We start from the raw sequence: 23,864 nt of genomic DNA on the forward strand, positions 1-23,864 counted from the left end.
CATGACAGAGGAGGGAGAGAGAGACAGGGAGAGAGAATCCTAAGCAGGCTTCATAACTGTCAGCACAGAGCCCAATGCAGGGCTCAGTCTCATTTACCGTGAGATCATGACCTGAGCCAAAATCAAGAGTCGGACACTTACCCGACTGAGCCACCCAGGTGCCCCAAACCTGAACTTTTTAAAGAAGTAGCTACTATATATATATCAGGAGAGGGGATTGTATTTGTGCATAATTTTATTTACTTTTCTAAATACTTGATACATGCAAATAGGAAAAGGCACGAAGGGGATTCAGTGAATAGTCTGTTCCTTGTCTATCAGCCACCTTGTTTCGCCGGTGTAAGGCTTACCAGTTTCTTTATAGTTTAAATGTGCATAAATATATCAAAAAATTTAAACAATATTCTACTTTTAAAGAAAAAATAATTTTTGTATTTAACCATATCATTAATATATGATCAAACAAAATGAAAATTAAAATCACTAGAAACTCTGTAATCCAGAGTAGGTACTGTTAACATTTGGGCATATATTTGCTACTCTTCAAAGTTATTTTTTTTAATTTTGCAAATAAGAAATGAATATATACCTGTTTAAAATTCAAAACAGCAAAATTTGGAGTAAAATTAAAAAGCCTATCTTCATATACACCCTATTCAATGTCTCTTTAAGTCCCATTTGCCTCTTCACAAATAGCCATTATTTAAAGTTTTGTGACTATCCCTTCAGAATGTTTTATTATAGTTACTAATATTTATATGCAGGACATATTTAAGTATGTTTATATATTTTTTGCCATGGATATTATACACTGTATTTTTCTGTGTCTTCATTTTTTCACTCAACAATATACCTTGAATATCTTTTTTGCCATAATATAAGGATCTGTCACATCTTTTCAAATAATCATATTGTACACAAAGAATGTACCATTATTTATTTAACTATATTGTTATCGAGGGAAATTTGGATTTCCCCTCCTCCATTTCTAACAATGCTATGGTAAATAAACATCCCTGACCATATTTATTTTGTAATGTTTGTGCAAAGATGTATTTATGTAGGATAGATTTCTTGAACTGAGCTTGGATTTTACATGTGGGGAGATGCTGCCAAATTGCCCTCTGAAAAGGATTTTAAGTGTGTAATCATCAATGATATCTGATACCCTTTTCTTTATGTTATAATCAATTCTGGACAGTACTTTTTAAAGAATTTAATGGACCAAATAATAGTATCTTTTAATTTATATTTCTTTTTATTTCTAGTGAGGCAGGTTATTGTTTCATGTGTAAATATTCATCTGTTTTCGTTTTTGTTACCATAAATTGTTTACTCCATTGTTCTCTTGTGTAGGTTCATATTTAGAATATACTTACTTTGATGTGATCTGTCTCTTTTTGTTATTATGGTTTTGGGTTTTGTGTGTGTGTGTGTATATACGTATACATACATGTATACATATATATACGTATATATATGTATGTATATGCATGTATATATACATATATATATTCTTATAGGCTATATGTATTTATTTCTTATAGTCTGAGTGACATAGATATCAATTCTCAGGATATATGTGTTGCCAAAGTGTGTATTCTTCAGTTCTTTGAGCCCCTAGTAAAAAGAGAAGGGAAAGCTTTGGACTTATTGTAATGTTTTTCTTTGTCAGTGTAGAGATCCAAGGGTTTATGCAAGTTAGAGACAGAGCCATTGGCAGAAGGAGGCAAATATTTGATCAGTGAGTCACCTTTGAAAAATATCTCTTATGTTGGCTGTTGCAGGTAGCAGACTGATCTCCAGGAATCTACCCGGCAACTACTAACACTTCACAGGCCATCCACCTATAGCCTTTGCATGTAGACTGTGTTGAGGCCACAGGATCTCCTTTGCATGTGGTCTTTGGCAATAGATTAGAAGTTCCAGCAGGTTTAATGCTTGTTTGGTTTTTGTTTGGTTTATCTTCAGTGCAGTCTAGGAGATGTTGACCAGGTTCTGAGGTCAGCATAAATTCCTTTCCTTTTCATGGTACACTCTGTCTTTGTGGATGATGGCCAAGTATTACTTATCCTCATTGCATTCTCAAGTGCCCTGTTTTTTTGTTGAAATCTCTTGGAAACTCAAGCATATAGCTAAGACTTGGCTTTATTCAGTTTCTTGTAGTGGTGTAGAATTTCTTCTGTTCTGCTGATTGCTTTGTGGGGAGTTAGGAGGGAAAGATATTTGACACGTGGGCTTGGGTTCCCAATTTGGTTCCAGAAGTCTTATGTCTTAAATTTATTAAGAAACATTCAATTCTGTAATTGAAAACAACAAAGGAAAATGCAAATCTATTTATTATAAATGGTTTTTTAAGTATACAAATTCACAAAATTATCACCAGTGATATTCTGTTGAATGTTGATTCATGTATCAGTTTTATACAACTCAGAATGCATGGCACTTAAAGTACTGTTAGGAATGGTAATCAGCCCATAAAAAGCCTCTTTAAGCTAACAATAGAACTGGAATACTAACACTGGTATTGATCTGAGTGGATACAGTGGACCATGTGGTAGAAAAAGAAAAGAAGGAAAGTTTTCTTCCTGCTTTCTTGAATGATAAGAGTCTATTCAGGGGAAAATTTTTTTAAGATAGGCTACTCATTTATTAGTAAATTCATTTATCCAGTCATCCATTCATTTTTATAAACATTTATCGGACAATCTCCACTTGCCAGCCACTATTCTAGTAACTGAGACTGTGAAGATGAATGCAATTGTCTTTTTTTTTAAAAAGTTCACAATCTGGGGAGGAGGTATAAACATGGAACAAATAATTACGGCATGATAGTAGATATCTTGATGAATATACGTACAGGATGTGTGGAAGCATATAAAATGGACATCTCAGTTCATACTGAATTATGAAAACTGAGTAGGAACAAGTCATGCGAAAAGGAAATGGAGAAGTATTTTAAGGAGAGGAAATAACATGGGTGAAGGGCCAGAAGTTAGTTAGAGTATGGTGTATTTGGGTAACTACAAGTAGTCAAGATGACTATAGTAAGAGGGCAAAGAGGGCAATGTTAAAGATGAGATTGGAAAGAGGCAAGGGCCAGGTCATGGTGTGCCTTGTAGGCCAAAATTTGTAATGACTTTCCACTTTGAACAAAGACCATATTTTAACACACCCAAAAAAAGGAAATTGGAGGATATCAAGAGGCAAGACTCTTTTGAATGCCCTATTAATTGTATTACCAAGTGCTATTCAGGTATTACCTGGTGGTGGTTTAAAATATGTACACACATTCTTTGATACTCCTCTCTTCAGAGGATGGAGTCTAATTCTTTCCTAACTCGAGTGCAGGCTATACAGAGTAACTCATTTCCAATGAAGAGAATGAGTAGAAATGATGATGTGTGACATTCTGAGAGAGATTAGCATATAAAAGGCATTGTGGCTTCCTCCTTCCTACCTTGGATCACTCATTCCTGAGGATGCCATGATGTAAGGACACTCAAGCAGCTCTATGGAGAGGTCTATGTAGCAAGGAGCTGAGGCCTCATGTCAAGAGATATGTAAAAATGGGTTCTCCAGCCTGAGTCAAGCCTTTAAATGACTACTGCTCCAATTAACATCTTGACTGCAACCTCTGGAGAACTACCTAGCTAAGCCACTCCCAGATTCCTGAATCTCAGAAATGGTATGAGATAGTAAACATTTATTGTTTTAGTCCACTAAGTTTGGGGGTAATTACTTAGTAATGGTTAACCAAAACACACTGTACAGCTGCTGCCCTGTGCCTGAAAGTGAGATTTTTCACACATTTTTAGAACAATCTCTAGGCTGTAGACCTAGTCATTCTATTCCATTTTTGGGCTTTGAGCAGTGTAAGAATCTGCCTGTGGCTCACAGCCCAGTGGGCATAATGAGGATGGGGCAAATGAGGGACTCTAGTGACACCAAAATCCCCACATGGAGGGATTTTGACCAAGAAACTTAAACATAATTATTGAAAAGAAATTTAACAGTATCTGTAGATACTGCATATAATTCTGTTTCCTTCTAGGTAAGCCTTTCTCTAGGAAGGGGCCCGTAGAACTTGCTTAAGAACAACTCAGTTCCTATTAATCTCATCAACTTCCCAGAAGAAGGGAAAATCATTACAGGATAGTTTGCTTGACTTTCCCCTGGATAAGATCATCTAGGGAAAAAGCAAAGAGAAAGGAGGGCTTAAGTGATCACATCCTACTGATTAAAATTCCTATGGATTAAAAACACACCCTAAATCTAAGAACTTACAAATTTATAACTCCAGTCCAGACCACTCCTTTGGGTCCCAGCTTCACATACAACTGCCTTTAAGACATCCTCCATTTTGATGTCTCATAGATATCTCAAATTTAAAATGTCTAGCAGGAAAGTATTTATTCACCACCCCCACAGTGGACATTCTAGTGACACCCTTATCTAACCCTCAGTTGTCCAAATCAGAAACCTAGAAATACACCTTGATTCTTCATGTTCCTTTATTTCCCACATCAAATCTATCAGCAATTCATGTTGAATTTTTTCTCCAAAATGAATCTTAAAGTTACTGCTGTCATCTTAGTCCTCATGTTCCATGAATTATTGTGTCAACCTCTTAACTGGCCTACTATTCTCTCTTCCTAACCCCTTCTTTCATCATCCAGAGAGATTTTATTAAAAATTGATCATATTGTGGCAGCTGGGGCTCAGTTGGTTAAGTGTCCAACTCTTGATTTTAACTCAGGTCATGATCTCACAGTTTGTGAGTTTGAGTCCCACATCTGGCTCTGTGCTGACAGCATGGAGCCTGCTTGGGATTCTTTCTCCTTCTCTCTTGGCTCCCCGACCCTCTCAAAATAAATAAATAAGCTTTTAAAAAAATGATCATATTGTTCTCCTACCTAAAACTTTTCAATAGCTTTCCATTCATTTAAAATAAAATGGAGGGGTGCCTCGGTGGCTCAGTAGGTTAAGCATCAGACTTCAGCTCAGGTCATGATCTCACAGGTGGTGAGCTCCTGCTTTTGGGTAAGCTCAAGTCCCCCTTTTGGGTGAGCTCTAGCTCCACTCCGGGATCCACACTCTCCATCCCTTCCTGCATCTGGTGGGATTCTCTCTCTCCCCTCTCTCTGCGCCTCATTCACTCGTGCTCTCTCTAAAAAATATAAACAAACAGGGGCGCCTGGGTGGCGCAGTCGGTTAAGCGTCCGACTTCAGCCAGGTCACGATCTCGCGGTCTGTGAGTTCGAGCCCCGCGTCAGGCTCTGGGCTGATGGCTCAGAGCCTGGAGCCTGTTTCCGATTCTGTGTCTCCTTCTCTCTCTGCCCCTCCCCCGTTCATGCTCTGTCTCTCTCTGTCCCAAAAATAAATAAACGTTGAAAAAAAAAATATAAACAAACAAATAAAATGGAAACTTGACCATCTCCTGCTAAGCCTCGTGTGATCTAGCTGCATCTTCTAAACCTCCTTTCCTACCACTCCGTTCCCTTAGTTACTGTGTTTCTGTCATACTGATCTTCCAGGCCTTGAGCACCTGTCAAACTTTTGCTTGCCTCAGGGCCTTCCCACATATTTTTCCTTCTATATGGAATTTTGTTCTACCATTCTTCACCTGTAGACTTCTCACCAGCTCAAAGAATCTTCTTTGCTTCTAAGAATTCTAACGAACTAAACAATAAAACATTTTTGAAAATTAATATTTTTAGGGCAATCGTAAACCTGGTTTAGCTGTAGACAACAATGACTTTTTTCTTAGCTCCTCCTCAGGAAAATGATTGTGGCTCCAAAGCTGCTTACTCTGTACAGATGAATCAACTGGGAATCTCCTGTCCTCCATTGGCTTAATAATACCAAAGTGAACTTACCATCTTATTTAACTGTGTAGTCCTCCACGGCACGGGGAATGGAATTTTCCCTTCTGAAGATGAGTGATAAGATTCCAAGAAAATATTCTTTTGGATCAGGTGCATTTGAAAGGTTTATTCCTCAATATTTTTGTCTAAGTGTATTATTGATCTTCCCTGTGCCTACCTTTCAGGAAGAAAAAAAAAATAGAGACAGCAGATAAAGAATGGTGGTAGAGTAGCCTGCACACTTGATTGACTGACAAGAATGCATGAGCAAGTAGACTAGACATCTTAGGCTGAACAGCCTTGTTAGTATGCAGAGGATTAATTGCCAGATGGGGGCACTCAGAGTCTGCAATAAAGTACTGATTGTGGTAGGGCTGGGAAGGTGGGTTAAAGAGGTAGAGCTAGAGCTAAATCTCACAGATCACAGCCTTGCAGTAAGGAAGCTGTTCCAGGATCTCTGCAGAACTCACACATAAGCCCTGTGTGCCTTACCACTCAGAAGGCACTATAGCTAGTGGATGTGGACTAGAGAAAGAATCATCAGCAAAGTGGCTAGTTGGGTAAGGAAACCCATTTCCTGAGAGGCTAGACCCATAGGTTAGGTACCATTGTCTAGTGCTGACTAGTGAGAAACACTAGGGATTAAGGACTTTTCTGTAAAATAATGTCACTATTCCACGATACTGTCATTCAATTAACTTGAACATTCAATTAACTTGAACATTCAAATGTTCAAAGGAACATTTGAATCTAGTGTAGGACTTAATCTTGGTCAGCAATGAAACAAATTTCAGAGAAAGGAAAATATTGGCAATCTTAGCAAGATTGGATTTGGCTTTCATCACTGCTCTTTATATATTCCCTTCTTGTCCTCAAAGAAATTCACTAGTTTCCCCACAGCTTCACATCATCCCAGGGTGGAATCTCACTCATGTATTCAAAATATAACCTATTTTTCTGCTTTGCTGTCAATTATAGTTATTCTTTTGCTTTAGAATAAAGGAACATGAAGAGGAAGAAGAAAGAAGGAGAAAACATGAAGAAAAGGATGCAGAGGAAATAAGGCGACAGAATTCATTACATGAAATAGAAATGAGGAAAAAACTAGAAAAGAGAAAAGAAGAGATAAATGAAAGCAGAAGGCTGTTTTTTGTAAGTTGAAAATATACATCTCTTCAAAAAAATGTATAATGTCCAATGCCTAACTTTTAACGTATTTTTTATCAATAATAAGGTTGAAAACAAGCTGCTATTGAATTGGGTTTTTAAGTATATTTTTGGGGCGGCTACATTTGCTATGAAATTATGTGGATGTGCTCTCATGAATGAACAAGAAAGAGAAAAGAGAATGAGACTTTCTTTCAAGTGAATGCATTTTCTTATCCTCAAAATGAGAGTTGTGAGGAATGAGTGGAGTGGTATGTGTCTGGTGTCTGCGGCACTGCTAAGAATTAGTGCTTGATAAATGTAATAGTTATTTTGTTCCTATTGCAACTCACTTTATTTTGTAATTTTTTACATTCTTTTCTTTAAAATTAGTTTTTATTCTTACTACATTCACAGAATTAAAACATCAAACACTACCAAAAGGCTTAAAAGAAGAGTAGCCGTTCTTTGCTTTACCCCTTCTGCTTCTTGTTAATAACCACTTCCAGGTTCTTTTAGCTGTTTGTTCTGATATGAAATTATATTCCAAATAATCTGTATATTTTAGTAATGGAATACTACTCAGTGATCAAAAAGAAAGAAATCTTGCCATTTGCAACAGCGTGGATGTAACTGGAGGGTATTATGCTAAGCAAAATAAGTCAGTCGGGGAAAGACAAATATCATATGATTTCAGTCATATGTGGAATTTGAGAAACGTAACAGATGATCTTTGGGGAAGGGAAGGAAAAATAAGATAAAAACAGAGAGGGAGGCAAACCATAAGAGACTCTTAAATACAGAGAACAAACTGAGGGTTGATGGGGGTGGGAGATGAGGGGGGTGGGAGAGGTGGATGATGGGCATTAAGGAGGGCACTTGTTGGGATGAGCACTGGGTGTCCTATATAAGTGATGAATCCCTGGGTTCTACCCCTGAAGCCAAGACTACACTGTATTTTAACCAACATGAGAATAAAAAATAATAATCTGTGTATTTTAAAAATATATACCAAGTTCTTTTTTTTTTTATTTTTTAATGTTTATTTATTATTGAGAGACAGAGAGAGACAGGGAAGGGGCAGAGAGAGAGGGAGACACAGAGTCTGAAGCAGGCTCCAGGCTCTGAGCCATCAGCACAGAGCCTGATGCGGGGCTTGAACCCACGAACCATGAGATCACGACCTGAGCCGAAGTCGGACGACTAACCGACTGAGCCACCCAGGCGCCCCCCCCCCCGCCGCTTTTTTAAAAATATATATCAACTTCTAAAGATATAGATCTTGGGGTGCCTGCGTGGCTCAGTCGGTTGAGTGTCTGACGTCGGCTCGGGTCATGATCTCCCAGTTCGTGAGTTCAAGCCCTGCGTCGGGCTCTGTGCTGACAGCTCAGAGCCTGGAGCCTGCTTCGGATTCTTTGTCTCCTTCTCTCTCTGCCCCTTCCCCGCTCATGCTCTGTCTCTCTCTGTCTCTCAAAAATGAATAATGGCTAAAAAAAAAATTAAAGAAAAAGATATAGATCTTGATTTATCAATTTTAGACATTTTCTGTCTCTCTGCCCTGGTAGTTAAGGATTGAGTTCTTTTCTAACACTGTTCTCTTCCCATTCTCTCCTTCCTCTAAAATAATTGTGTTACAATTATAGCTAAATCATTATCATTATTATATAAATATTGTTCTCTGAAGAGCCAAACAGTATATACTATGATTATATTTCTTTGCTTGCATAAATGTTTTTCTGTGATTAAAATAATTGTGTATTTATTTGCTTTGATGGCTGTACACCATGTTTTTTCCCACATGTTCCATAAGTTCCGTCAAATGTATATTGATGTTAGTTTTCAAATATTCATCTAAATAATATCAAATTATCTACATTATTGTTTCTTTTTTTTTTTTTTTTAGAGCTCCCCCATCCAGAGTTCTCCATCCTTCTCCTTCTGGGCTGCTTGCCCTCTAGGCCTCCTGCCCAGAAGTCATTCTGGCACTTCCTTGGGTTACTTTCTTGGGCTGAGGCTCCCATATCCTGAACCACATGCCTTCCTCTTTCTTGGTTTACTTCTCCATCTTGCTGAAATATATCTTCAAGTAACCTCCTAACAAAGGGTATACAGGTCAATTTAAAAAATTCTTATCTGAAAAGGTTATCATTTAAAATCACATTTGCTTTATAGTTTGACTAGATATAGAATTCTGGTTCAGAATTCAGAATTTTATATTCATAGTTTCATAATCATCTGGCTTCCAGTATAGCTATTGAGAAGTATGATGTCATTTAGAGTCTTCAGCCTATTTATGTGATCCGTTGTGTTTTACTTTTTTCTCTCTCTCTTTCTGAAAGATTTCTGGGTCTTTATGTCTGCAGCTTTAAAATTTCACAGTAACATACTTTGGTACAGTTCTTTTTCACTAGTTTCACAGTGATCGAGTCTGGCAGGGGAATTAGGAATACAGGCAAATAGTGGATGGAGAAGGAAGAACACTTTACACTTGTATCTTGGGGTTTGTTTTGTTTTTTTGTTTGTTATTTTAGAGTACGAGTGGGGGAGAGGGCCAGAGGGAGGGAGGGAGGGAGAGAGAGAGAGAGAGAGAGAGAGAGAGAGAGAATCTTAAGCCAGCTCCTCGCTCAGCACGGAGGTCCACATGGGGCTTGATTCCACGACCCTGGATCATGACCTGAGCCGAAATCAAGAGTTGGTCACTCAACCGACTGAGTCACCCAGGTGCCCCTGCATTGTGTATCTTTTAAATATTTTTATTTTGTGTACCATATTATTGTATTAACTATTTAAACATTAAATGAAAGTTGTATATATTTAATGTATTTTTTCTGATTATAAAATTATTTTTAATTACATATTTTAAGGAAATATTTGAAAGGAAATACAGAAAAGCATTAAGATGAAAAGTAACCTATATAATCTCATACCACGGAGATAACTATTAACATTTGATTCATTTCTTCCAGTTATATATACGTTACAAACTTACATCTGTATATGTGTATAAAACTGAAATTGCTATGTAGTATTTTATATTCTCCTTTCCCCCCACTTGCCCATTATATTGTTTGTATCTTCCCATGTCATTGAGAGTATAATTTACTTAGCCATTTCTTCATTATTAAAGATTGAGATTGTTTACAATTTTTCACTCTTATAAGTAACTTTGAGATAAAGCACATGGTACATAAAACTTAATGCACATCTCTGATTATTTCTTTGGGATAAGTTCCTGAGAGAGAAATAACTGAGTCAGAAACTGTGGCCATTTGACAAGTTTTTGTTAGATATTCGTATGTTGAAACATATTTCTGTGATAGGATAATACACAATTTTTTCCCTCAAGGAACATGTGAATGATAAAAAGATCATCAAGGCTGTGGAACGGCAGCAGCAAGAGGAGGAGGATGAAAAGATCAGAAAATTTATCAAAGCAAAAAAGCGTCTTATGCAAATAGGGAAAGAAAAAGAAGCTGAAACACACAGGTAAGCTTTTAAAAATAACTTATGGGGGCGCCTGGGTGGCGCAGTCGGTTAAGCGTCCGACTTCAGCCAGGTCACGATCTCGCGGTCCGTGAGTTCGAGCCCCGCGTCGGGCTCTGGGCTGATGGCTCAGAGCCTGGAGCCTGTTTCCGATTCTGTGTCTCCCTCTCTCTCTGCCCCTCCCCCGTTCATGCTCTGTCTCTCTCTGTCCCAAAAATAAATAAACGTTGAAAAAAAAAAAAATTAAAAAAAAAAATAACTTATGTAATTAAGTACTATCTGAAATTATTATAATCAGAAGTTGGAATATGAGAGTAATTTTTAAGAATAAGTCTTATTATTTTATATTATATTATATTTATATTATATATATAATATTATATTATATATATTATAGATATTATTATACATTATATATTATATATTAATATATATTAATATATATTATATACATATTATATATTGTATATTATATATATTATATTATATATTATATTATAATTATATTATAATTATATTATAATTATGTAATATATATTGTATATTATATATATTATTATATATTATATACATATCATATATAATATATATTATATTATATATATTATATTATTATATTGTATATATTATATTATTATATTGTATATTAATATATTATTATATTTATATTATTTTATATATGACTAGGGCATTCAGTGACATGATGATATCAATTGCAGCATGTGAGTTAGGGTTCCCTTGGAATATCAAGGAAATCAGTCTGGTAGATGGTTGGAAATAGTGGAAATCTCTGCTGTGGGAGAGGGATTTGAGCTGGAGATGGCTTTGTGAGCCACTGATATAGAAGTGGTAGTTAGAACTGTGGATACAGATGAGCTTACTTATGGTGAGTAGGTAAAAAATGAAGGTCCCTAGATAGTCCATATTTAAGGGTCAAATGGAGAAAGAAGATAATGTGGAGACCAAAGAATAGTTTTCAGAGATTGGAAGAAAACCAGAGAAACAAGAAAGGAAAGTTTCAATAAGAAGACAGCAGTCATTGGTGTTAGATCAATAGAGGGATTAAATGAGATTTTAAAAATGAAATGTTCATCAGATAGGGAGACCACTGCTCACCTTAGTGAGAAGTTTGAGATGAGGTGAGGGAGAGCAGGAGGCCAGTTGCAGTACATCCTGTTTCTGTCTAGATCTACTTTTCCCTTGTGCAAACTGTTCTGATGGCTTTACATCACATGTATTTATTAAGGCCCATGAGGCTCTCCTAATTCCCAGCTGCCTCAGCTTCATCACTCAGACTTCATCTCATACTGTCCTCTCCTTTGTTGCCTCTTAATCACTCACACTGAACTCCTGTACCCTCTCTGAGGAATGCTCACCTTTAACTCTTTCAGATCATTATTCTGAAATATAGGGCCTTCATATAAGGCCTTCTTATTGAGGCCTTCCGTGACTACCTAAGTTAAAATTACAGCTCCACTCTCCACATTGCTTACCTGTTTAGGTAACCTGTTTAGGTTGCTTTCTTTTTCCTCATTGTGTGATATGGCACTATTTTAACTACTTACTTAGTTTACTCTCCGTCTACCCCAGCTATAAGGAAAGTTCTATGAAAGCAGAGATTTTTAAGGTTTTTTTTACTATTATGTCCCCAGCACCTGGAATAGAGTCTGGAGTATAGTAGGCAATCAATAAAAGTGTTTAGAATATTGTTTTTGAAAGCCTAGATGAAGTGTCACTTTTTCCATGAAACCTTTTTTTCTCATCTGCCTATATCACTTTCTAGCTCTCTCATGGCACGTATCACCCTTTGCCTTGTATAGTTATTTGCATAAATGTCTTTTCTCCACTTTAGATTATAATTTCCTTGGGATATGCACTGTGTTCTTTCTTACCATTTCTCCCACATTTCTTTGCAAACTCACGCAATTTAGTAAATCTGTCATATCTAAATTTAAAAGTATTTTTCACCCAATCTTATATGAAAATACCCCTATTCCTTTAACAAATACCTAGTTATTGTTGAATGTGTCAGGCACCATGCTTGGCTCTGAATTAGAAGACTTACCTCGTCTCTGACCTCAGGAATCTCCTAGTATGAAAGGAGAGTTGTTTATCTTCATATGAATAGATGAAGTCAATAAGGTGCTATGAATAAATTGTAAACAGGATATAGTAATAGGATGGATTTCTTCAAGAGTTTGATAATTCTTACTAGTTATTTTTGAGATTTCATTTAAAGAAATGTTGGGGTGCCTGGGTGGCTCGGTCGGTTGGGCGTCCAACTTAGGCTCAGGTCATGATCTCACAGTCCATGAGTTCGAGCCCCGCGTCAGGCTCTGTGCTGTCAGTTCAGAGCCTGGATCCTGCTTCAGATTCTGTATCTCCCTCTCTCCCTGCCCCTCCTCCACTCACACTCTGTCTTTCTCTATCAAAAAATGAATAAACGTTAAAAAAAATTTAAAAAAATAAAGAAATGCCTTTGATTTATTTTATAACCTAAGCCTCCAGTGTTCAAGTAAGAAGGGTGTCTGATACTTTTGAAAAAATTTTCATTGTGAGAATTTTAACACTTTATTTCCTGGACACACACACACATGCCCACACACAAGATATACATACATTCCTCTCTTTGGATTTTTAAAATATCTTTTCTAAAATATTTTTATTCTTAAAAAAATAATAAAATAAAATAAACTTTATTCTAAAAATAAAGTATTAAAATTAGTTTCCACTTAAAATAATTAGTACATATAAAGAGCAATGGGGCTCCATTTAGTCTTGTAAAAGACTATAAAATATATGATTTCTAATAAAATTATATTGGCTTCAAAACAAATCTATTCATGAAGATTTAACAAGTGCTGGTTATTTTGTTATAGGCTAATGGAAGAAAGGAGAGAAAGAATAAATAACTTCCTGAGTGAACTAATGAAAGAAAAACTTGACAATGAAGATTTGATTATTGCTAGAGATACTGCAGAAGCTGAGGCTGAACGGGAAAAAAGAGAAAGAGAAAAATATGAAAAAAACAAGGCAGAATTAAAAACGATTGAAGAATATAGAGCTGTTGTGGTAAGCGATTAAATTATAACAAATGAAAATAAAAAACAACAACAACAAATGTAAGCCCTTTCCATTGTAGTTTCCACTCCCTCTGCCTCTCTGACAAAAAAAACTAGCAAAGATTTGGAAAACAATGTATGAATTACCTGCCTATATTCTTGAAATCAAACTATGTTTACTTGCTAGCAGAATATCACGATAATCAATTACAAATAAGATATTGATAACAAAGATAGATGCTTCTGTTTCAGAACCATCTGAAATGCAAAAATTGTTATTCACTTAATATACATTTGAATGTTTTTAAGACAAACCAAGTAGAAATCACTCTATTGCATTTCTGTATTTGATCTTTCAGATAATCCTTATCTCCTACAAAATTGACTGTCATAACATTTCATTTGGATAGTTTATAGACATTGTAGCAATTAATTTTTTACCTACAAATATTCCTTTACCTTGAGAAGCTCTTGCCATCTGTTTCTGTATTTTATTTTTTTAAACCACCAATGTTACTCAAGTTTTCGGTGTTTCCTGTTATTGGAGAAATAGAAGAAAACTGGCCTTGTGGGAACCAGCCCAGGTGCATGTAAATTTTCCACTCTTGCGTTGCTCCTGGCTGGCTTTCTGCTTGGAGCTTTCTAACTCTGCTTTATTAGAGAGAACTGGTTGATAAAAACTTTTTTTTTCCCTTTACCTTTTAACATCTAGATGAAAAATAAAGAGGAAGAAGAAAGGCAGAGAAAACTAGAGGCTAAAAAACAATTGCTGGCTATCATGAAAGCAGGTCAGATTTTCCAGGAGCATGAAAAGGAGAAACAACGCAAAGCTGATAAGGAACATCAAAAAGTTCGAGATGCTCATATTCAGCAAATGGTAATTATTTTTAAATGTTTATACTTATCTTAGCAATAAATATGTAATGTAGAGTTCATGCTAGTTTTCTGTTTCCCAGGTGGTTTATTTTATCAAATAAGATCAGGTGATCATTATGATTATGACACAATAAAATATATAAAAAATGTGAAGAGTTAGTTTCTGTTTTTATCTGTACTGAAGTTCCCATACTAAGTTTATGTCTTTTGCACAAATATTTTTCTTCAGTGTCTATTGTGCTTTAGTAAATATTAAAGAAAATGCAAATGAATATGGCAGGTCATAATGCTTATCTTCTTTTAGTTTTTCCCCTCTTTATAACTGTAATCCAGAGATTATGTTGACTGAGATCTCATAGATTTCAGAGTTGGGGTGAATAGGGGTACCAGAGATTTTAGAATATGTGTAGAGGACCTGGCATCCAATCATTTATGACTTAAACTGTTTTCCAAAATGGCTATACCATTTTGCATTCCTACCAGCAACATATGCGAGGATAAGTTGTTCCACATCCTCATCAACACTTAGTATCATTATCCTTTAATTTTAACTACTTGTAGTGTAGTGATATCTCATGGTTTTGTTTTGCATTTCCCTAGTGACTAAGATTTTGAAGGTCTTTATACATCCTTCATAGCCATTTGTGTGCCTTCTTTTGTGAAGTGTCTATTAAAATCTTTTGTGTATTATTCAATTGGGTTTTCTTTTTTTGTTTTTCTTTAAAGTTTACTTATTTTTGAGAGAGAGTGAGAGCCCGAGCAAGGGAGGGGCAGAGAGAGGGAGAGGGAATCCTAAGCAGACCCAACACTGTCAGTACAGAGCCTGATGTGGGGCTCAAACTCACAAACTGTGAGATCATGACCCGAGTCAAAACCAAGAGTCAGACGTTTAACCGACTGAGCCACCCAGGTGCCCCTGGATTGTTTGTTTTCTTATCATTGGGTTTTAACATTTTTTTAATATGGTAGAATATACATAAAATTTGCTATTTTATCCATTTTTCAGTGTATAGTTCAGGGCCATCAAGTGCATTTACTGTCATCATTATCCATCTCCATAACTTTTTCATCATTCTTTGCTGAAACTCTATACCATTAAACAGTAACTTTTCATTCCCCCGTCCTCCCAGTCCCTGGTAACCACTATTCTACTTTCTGTCTCTATGAGTTTGAATATTCCAGGTACCTCATATTAGTGGAATCATGCAATATTTGCCCTTTTGTATATGTATTATTTTACTTAGCATAATGCCTTCAAGATTCATCCATGGATAATATTCCATTGTATGTACATTTTCTTTATACATACATCCATCAGTGGACATTTGGGTTGTATCCATCTTTTGCCTATTGTGTATAATGCTTCTGTGGTATACAAATACCTGTTGAGTCCTGCTTTTAATTATTTTGTCTATATACACAGAAATAGAATTCCTGGATCATATGATAATTCTAGGTTTAACTTTTTAAAGAACCACCATTCTGTTTTCTATAAAGCTGAACCATTTAACAATTCCCACCATCAATATTCAAGGGTTCTAATTTCTCCAATTCTCAACATTTGTTGTGTTCTGGGTTTGTTGGTTTTGTTGTTGTTTATAACAGCCATTGAAATAGGTTTGAAGTGGTATTTCACTTGTGGCTCTCATTTGCATTTCCCTAATGATTAGTGATGTTGAGCATCTTTTCATGTTTATTGGCCAGTTCTATTCAGCATAGATGGGTTAGCAATAAACCATTTCAGTTTATGTATTTATGGAAATAACTTTGTTTTCATTTCATTGGGTATAAAATTACTGGATATCATTTTCCCCCAGCCCTTTGAATATATTGTTCCAATGTCTTCTGGCCTTTATTGTTTATAATTAGAAATCTACCATTAATCATATTGTGGTCCCCTAAATGTGATATATCATTTTTCTCTTGCTGGTTTCAAAATTTTCTCTTTATTTTTGGCTTTCAGCAGTTTGACAGTTTGATAGTCAACCAATAATGTGGGTGGAGTTCAGTTCAGTTACGTTAAGCCAGTAATGCTGTTACTCCTGCTATATAAGTTGTGTATGGGTTGAGGATGTTATTTCTAAGAACAGCAAATTCACAGTTTCCCCTGGGTTTTAATCTTTGCTAAGCTCACTGGGGTCTCCTGTGTGAATGTGTAGTTTACCAATTAGTCAAGGATGTTCATAGAATTTATTATTTCAGTCCTTCTCTACCCATCTCACTTCCAGAAACTCATCCTTAAATTTCTAGCTGCTTTGCTACTCAACCCAAATGAAATCTGCCATCATTGTCCAGCAAACCTGCAAGTTTTCACCACCTGAGCTGAAGAGATAGCAATGGCCCCCAGACAAGAATGCCATAAACTTGCGATTCTTACCTGATTTAGTAGCAGTTTTTCATGAAAACACATTTGTCAAGTAGTTGCCTATACATTGTCACTTAACAGTGCTCTGAAATGGGGATTTTAATAATTTTTAATAATAAGTTTGTTTTTTGTGGAGGCGAAATGGCTGACTTCCTCATGTAGCCATTGCCAGAAGTAGCATCTGCCCAATTATTTTGAAGCAAATCCCAGATATCATTTCATCAACATATATTTCAGTATGTATCTCTAAAACTCAGGGACTCTATAAATTTACACAATCATAAGTTCATTATCATGTCTAAATCAATTAATATTCAGTGTTTAAATTTCCTTCAAATTGTCTCATATTTTTTAGTTTGTTGGTTTTGTTTAATTTTTTTTTAAGTATGCTCCACACCCCACGTGAGGTTTAAATTCACAACCCTGAGATCAAGAGTCGCATGCTCTACCAACTGAGCCAGCCAGGCGCCCCTTAGTTTGTTGTTTTAATCAGGATCAAATAAGGTCTGTATATTCTATGTGGTTGATAGGTCTTTTAAGTCTCTTTTATCTAACACTCCTCCTCCACCCCTATCCTCTCTTTTTTGTCTTAAGTTCTGCCTTTTTGTCTTTATTGTGTTTGTCTTGCAATTTGTTAGTTGGGGGGTTTTACTAGTTGACAGAGTTTCTTGTCTTTTGGAATTACTACAGTCTGGATTTTTATGGTTGAATCCCTGTGATGTAGTTTATTATGTTCCCTGCATTTCAGATACAATTTAGTTTGGGTCAGATTCAGGTTCAAATCTTTTGGTGAAAATTCTTAGGTGGTGTTAATTCCATCAGAAGGCACTTAATGACTGTTGTCATTTTCTGTGACATGAACAGCCTTTGATGATCATTGCTTGATCTCTTAGTTCATGAGGTGGCAAGACATTGATATTCTCTCATTTCTTCTTACTCATATGCTCAAGTCATCAAAGAACTTTTCAGGATCAACAATTTGGCATCCCTCAGGTACATTTTTTAAAGACAGGATAAATGCTTGATAATTTCCCTTTATTTTCCAGTATTCAAAATAATTAGTTCTCTAGCATCCTCTAAAGATGCTTATTACTTTAGCCCCATCTGTTATAATTTTTAGGATTGTAAAACAATATTTTTGAAGTTTCTTTATAAATCTATTTATGCTTAATGCATATCAAAAGTGAGGCATCAATCTTATGATCCATTATGGTAATCCTTCACTTCCATTGTCACTTCCTTTCTGTACTTCCTTAATGTCTTTCTACAAATTGCTGCCAAACGAACATATCCTAATTTCCCTGCAAGTTCCCAAATTATAGCATTTTACCTTTTATGAGAGTGTTTTTGTGCTTTTTTTTCTTAATCTTTTTGATCATTTTCTACCTTTTCAAACTTTTGATATTGTATATTGTATCACCAATTCAACAAATAGCACATAAAGCCTTTTTTTTAAACATAGAAGACTTAATTTCTAATTGTAGGACTAATAAAAATTTGGTATTTCATATTGTTATGGTTGCTCTATTTCCTTATAAATTTCAATTTATGGTGGATATCACATTTGGGCTACTATTTTATACTGAAGTGTTGGTTACTGATTTAGAAAAATATTTTCATGAATATTAAATATATTTATAAGTAGACAAAAATCACAAAATGTTAGACAAGCTCAGCATTTCTTAAAATGCTAAGACAAAAAGTTTTCAGACTTCATTAAAATATAAACAGTGAGGGGCGCCTGGGTGGCTCAGTCCATTAAGCGTCCGACTTCAGCTCAGATCACGATCTCGCGGTGCATGGGTTCGAGCCCCGCGTCGGGCTCTGGGCTGATGGCTCAGAGCCTGGAGCCTGCTTCTGATTCTGTGTCTCCCTCTCTCTCTGCCCCTCCCCCGTTCATGCTCTGTCTCTGTCTCAAAAATAAATAAATGTTAAAAAAAATTTTTTTTAAATATAAACAGTGAAAAGAACAATGCTTTTGCAAATATGAGTTGAAAGAAAAAAAATTGAGATGTTGATAAATTGACTTTTGGTAAATTGCTGAGAGTACTTACTCCACCCAGTTCCGGATCAATCAACCTACATTGATAAATGCCACTCATTCCAGCTTCAAATTCCTGGGAAAAGAAAATGTAATTGTTTTAATTTAGTTCAGATATTCACTGCTGATTTAATCTTATGTGGCTGGATTACATGGTATATCGGACTGATTTAGGACAGTGGGTTTGAAGGAGTTCCTTCAGAATAGTGGATGGGGGGGTGAGGGAGGAGGAGTGGCTGGCTGGCTCTGTTGGAAGAACATGTGACTCTTGATCTCAGGGTTGTGAGTTTGAGCCCTATGTTGCGTGTAGAGATTATTAAAAAAAAAAAAAAATAGTGTATAGGTCAGGGACAGTGATTGGTAGGTCTTCCACACCTGCCAAAGTACATTTTCTAAACGGTAGAAACAGCATTCTAACCTCAGTTGATTTTTACCTAAAGCTCATGCTTTTAACTATTTTGCTATATTATTTGCTTAAAGATATGGTATTGCATAAGGCTATTTTCACTGAGCCACTACTTTGAGCATACTACTGTGAGAAGCGTGGGAGTTTCTGAAATAAATTATAGAGTATCAGGTTTGTACTGTGGGGGTCCACTTATACATGGATTTTTTTCAGTAAATACATGATTTTTTTTTTTGAGATTTGCTAACATTTGAAAAAACTTGCAGATGAACCACATAGAAATTTTTTTAAAAATTAAAAAGGAAAAAAAATTAAAAAATAAAAAAATAAAAATTAAGAAAAAAGTATTAAGAATGCAGCATTGAATACATATATGCATATGATGTGTTGACTTTATATTATCAGTTAGGCTTCTGATCAACAGTAAGTTATTAGTAAAATTTTGGGGAGTCAAATTTATACATGAATTCTTCACTGTGCCAGGAGTTGGTGTCCCTAACCCCCATGTTGTTCAAAGTCAGGTGTAGTTGTGAAGTCAGAACTTGTCATGTATCAATGAATTTAGAAAAAAGTATATATACAACTTCAAATGCTATGTTTATTTAGAAAATTGCACCAATATGAAATTGCATTTTCTTTCTCTATAGGCCAAAAATAAATTTAATGCAAAGCAAGAAAAACAAGCAGAATTAGAGTATTGCAGACTTACTGAAGCTCTTATGGCTGAAAAGGAGAAGGAATTTCAGGATTATGCCAGAGAAGTAATTGAACTTGAGTCTGAATCAAATAAATATATTTATCCTCTTGTAAAAGCTGTACAGGAAGGACATGGAGGTGGCCATGGACCTGTTTTTGTGGACAGAGGTGGAATAAGACCCAGTTATCAGGCAAATGATGTCACTGGAGTCCAGCTCCCTTTTTGTAACTCTCAGGGACCAAAATATAATTTTCAAAAGTCTAAGGGAAGGCTAGGTTTTACATGGTAGAAAAAGGTTTATTTTTGATTGAGAATATTAAGGTGTAACTAATATTATGAGCTACAAATAAATGAATTTTATGCTTATGATTTGTTAATAAAGCTGCTCATCTAAGTGCAATTATGTCTAATTGATTAACTACCAAAGTTTAATCCAAATCCCTTTGATAATACACATAACATGTGTAATTTTAGCCTTTAAAAAATATGTACTCAGGGGCATTAAGTATATTCATAATATTGTGTAATCATTACCATTATCTAGTTCCAGGACAATTATTTCATTGCTCCAACTGCAAAATCTATACGTAAGCAGTCACTTCCCATTCCCTCTCCTTCTCCCTAGCTTCTGGCAACCACTGATCTGGTTGGTCTCTATGGATTTGCCTATTTTGGGATATTTTATATAAATGGAATCACATTGTGGCCTTTTGTGTCCAGCCTATTTCATTTAGCTATTTTCAGGTTTTGTCCATGTTGTACCATTATCAGTACTTTGTTCCTTTTTTATAATTGAATTATATTCCATTGGAAATATTTTTCTCTTCAGCAGAATTTATGTATTTATGCTTCAATACATAATTTTTAGTTTCAAAAAACACTACCGTTATTACTAACACCATGATTATGGAGTTTGATTTCTTTGTGGTTTATTTTATAGAGTATCTTGCTAGACATGTGCAAATTACTGTTTTCAAGTTACCTGACATAATTCTTCTGTAAGTAGTATTAACTACTTATGAGCAGTATTAACATATTATGAGCAATTTGATACACAGGTGACTGTGAGGATGATGGCATCCAATCTGACTGGAAGTCTTGAATTGTAGAATAAGTTTCACACATCCCATCAGTAACTGTGCTTGAGTGAAATACAAATGATTTTCCTTTTTCACATGGATACTAAATTAGTATTTCTTTTGGCCTAGGGTTGCCACCACATTAAAATTACCCAGATGCTAAGGCCCAATGAACTAATAGTCTGGAAACCTCTGCCATGTATCTTTTTCTTTAAATTCCGTATTAGAGAGTACTGTACATTATTTAGGGGTGATTATTAGTTTTGGATGAAACTCTCTTCACATTATAAAACAGAGAACATGTTTCTACAAAATGGTTAATTTCATAAGTGTTTTATAATCAACTTAGTTGAGTGAAGAACACAGAACACCAAAGACATTACTAGTTTTTTTCCATACATATAGTTTGTTTTACTTTTTTTTTTTAATTTTTTTTAACATTTATTTATTTTTGAGAGAGGGAGAGACAGAGCATGAATGGGGGAGGGTCAGAGAGAGAGGGAGACACAGAATCTGAAACAGGCTCCAGGCTCCGAGCTGCCAGCACAGAGCCTGACGCGGGGCTCGAACTCACGGACCGCGAGATGATGACCTGAGCCGAAGTCGGACGCTCAACCGACTGAGCCACCCAGGCACCCCGATTGTTTTACTTTCAATTGGTCTGGGCTTTCTACTAGAGTTAAGCACATTAAAAACAAAAGCGCTATGCAAACTTTTAAAATTAATCACAAAACAACTAAGTGAAAATAATTGAGTTGTAAAGCACTCCAAGCAGTGGAAACACAACTGTTGTAACCTGCCAATTTGATAAATCCATAGCTAGGGGAGCCTGGGTGGCTCAGTTAAGCATCCAACTCTTGATTTCCGCTCAGGTCATGATCTCAAGGTTTGTGGGATTGAGCCCTGCATTGGTCTTTGCACTGACAGCATGGAGCCTGCTTGGGATTCTTTCTCACCCTCTCTCTCTGCCTCTCCCACACTCATATTCTCTCTCTCTCTCTCTCTCTCTCTCTCAAAATAAATAAACTTAAAAAAAAAAAAGAAATCCATAGCTAAAATGTGGGGCTAAGAAATTTGGGTATGGGGGTAGGAGGTATAAAAACTATGAATCTGCTTAAAAATAAAAAGGAAATACAGTATTAGGTTGGGAAATATGTTTAAGAAGGAAACCTAGAGAGCAATGAAAATAGGAAAAGCAAATTGATACTAAAAGTATTTTAATACACAATTAATTTACACAGTCCATATGAAGCACTCACATTTTTACATATTCTCCTGGCTAAATAAAGCATTTAAAAACACTCCAGAATTTGAGAATTTAATATCACCTGTTAACACATACAAACCACTGAATGGTCAGAACATTTTTATCTAACCATATATATTTTCAGTGACTTTCAAGTTGGTGCATTTTCCCTAAATATATCTAATTTAAATAAAAATGAAACTAAACAAGAAACCAAAAACTAGACAATTTGTTTTACGAGTCAATTAACATCTATATGGCTTTACAATGTTAAGTGTTATATTAAAACTGGCAGGCACAGGATATAATACAGTGTTCCCAATGCTGAGAAATTTGGAGGAATTAAAAAGCAAATGGTAGCATTCCAGTAGACAGTAATACAAATTTCAAATCTAAACTTAAGTTTGCTGAGGCAAAAGACACATTGCAATCTGAAGCATTATGATTGAACATTTACACTAGAATTTATCTCCAAACCTTCTGGAAGTCATCACTGCTGATTAAATTCTTAAAGAAGTTCAGTATTGTTAAACTCTTTGCTCAGTTTTTCCTAATACAAATTCTATATCCCCATGGGTAAAATAAAAGTATTTTTTAGTTGATTTATCTTCATTATTTACTTTTAATAAAAATAAAGGTTGAATAACTAATACAACAGTAATTTTAAAAATACAAAACAAACTGTTATAGTTTATTTAATACAATGTTTAACTATAAAAGTTGATAGTTTCAGAGTTTAAATTCTGTAAAATGCAGTTTGCAGAAAACAGTTTTAACAGTTACTAGACTAATGATAAGAGAAGCAGCATTTTGAAACTAATTATACAATGTGACAACAGCTTTATTCCTAAATTTCATTAAAAAAATATACATCACAGTGACTTCTGAGCTAGGAAAAGAAGTGCATTAACTTCATTTAAGTTTTTCCCTTCCACAAAGAGAGCAGCCACAACTTTTAACATCTCCACATACAAATACCCAATTCGTTTATCAATCCTTCAAAGTACTAGAAACACACAAAAGAGAAACAAAATATACAGCATAGGCTTTTGGTAACACAGGAATTTGCTTTAAAAAAAAAAAAAAAAGCAGAAACACAAATTAATCCCACCACTTCCTCCTACACCTAAAAACAACACCCCTCAACAACTCCCTTCTCCAACCCTGCTGATTTTTAATTTATGTGATTTTTCAGTATTTACATCTTGTGTCACACCACAGGCCAGAATTTGCATTTGTCTGAATCCTTTCAAGGCAGTTGGGAAACCCACTATGGGCAGGTGTCAGCCAATGCTGTACTTCCTGGAGTTTATTACTTTTTAAAACAAGTATTTGTAACAAAACATATCTTTTCACAATAAGGTTATAAATCTACAATCCTTGGAGAGTTTATTCAACTGTAAATGTATGAATACTAAATTGAATAATTACAGTACACATGACCAAAAGGAGACAGAAAAATACCCATTTTATGTTTCTTTATAACAACCAACTGTATATGGTATATATTTAAAGTACCTTCCAGAGAAGGTAAAGGGAACAAGTTTCTGTAGAAATTTACTATAAAAGGTTCAAAGTGTGATGAAAAAACCCTGC

The 23,864-nt window shown here is 35.4% G+C and overlaps 1 protein-coding gene across 1 annotated transcript in view; it reads left to right on the top strand.

The window, feature by feature from the left end:
* CFAP210 (cilia and flagella associated protein 210) overlaps window positions 1-20,779 on the top strand; it is a 32,554-nt gene extending 11,775 nt beyond the window's left edge. The window contains exons 5-9 of the mRNA XM_047082754.1: window positions 6,863-7,019; window positions 10,360-10,499; window positions 13,376-13,568; window positions 14,271-14,435; window positions 19,894-20,779. Coding sequence (XP_046938710.1) covers window positions 6,863-7,019; window positions 10,360-10,499; window positions 13,376-13,568; window positions 14,271-14,435; window positions 19,894-20,232 — 994 coding nt within the window. The 3' untranslated portion in view covers window positions 20,233-20,779. The remainder of the gene's footprint in view (window positions 1-6,862; window positions 7,020-10,359; window positions 10,500-13,375; window positions 13,569-14,270; window positions 14,436-19,893) is intronic.
* The last annotated feature ends 3,085 nt before the right edge of the window (window positions 20,780-23,864 follow it).

The sequence above is a fragment of the Lynx rufus genome, unplaced genomic scaffold (genome assembly GCF_022079265.1).
Source record: "Lynx rufus isolate CCGP_SWC_20201006 ecotype Redwood Valley unplaced genomic scaffold, mLynRuf1.p SCAF_2, whole genome shotgun sequence".
Taxonomy (NCBI): domain Eukaryota; kingdom Metazoa; phylum Chordata; class Mammalia; order Carnivora; family Felidae; genus Lynx; species Lynx rufus.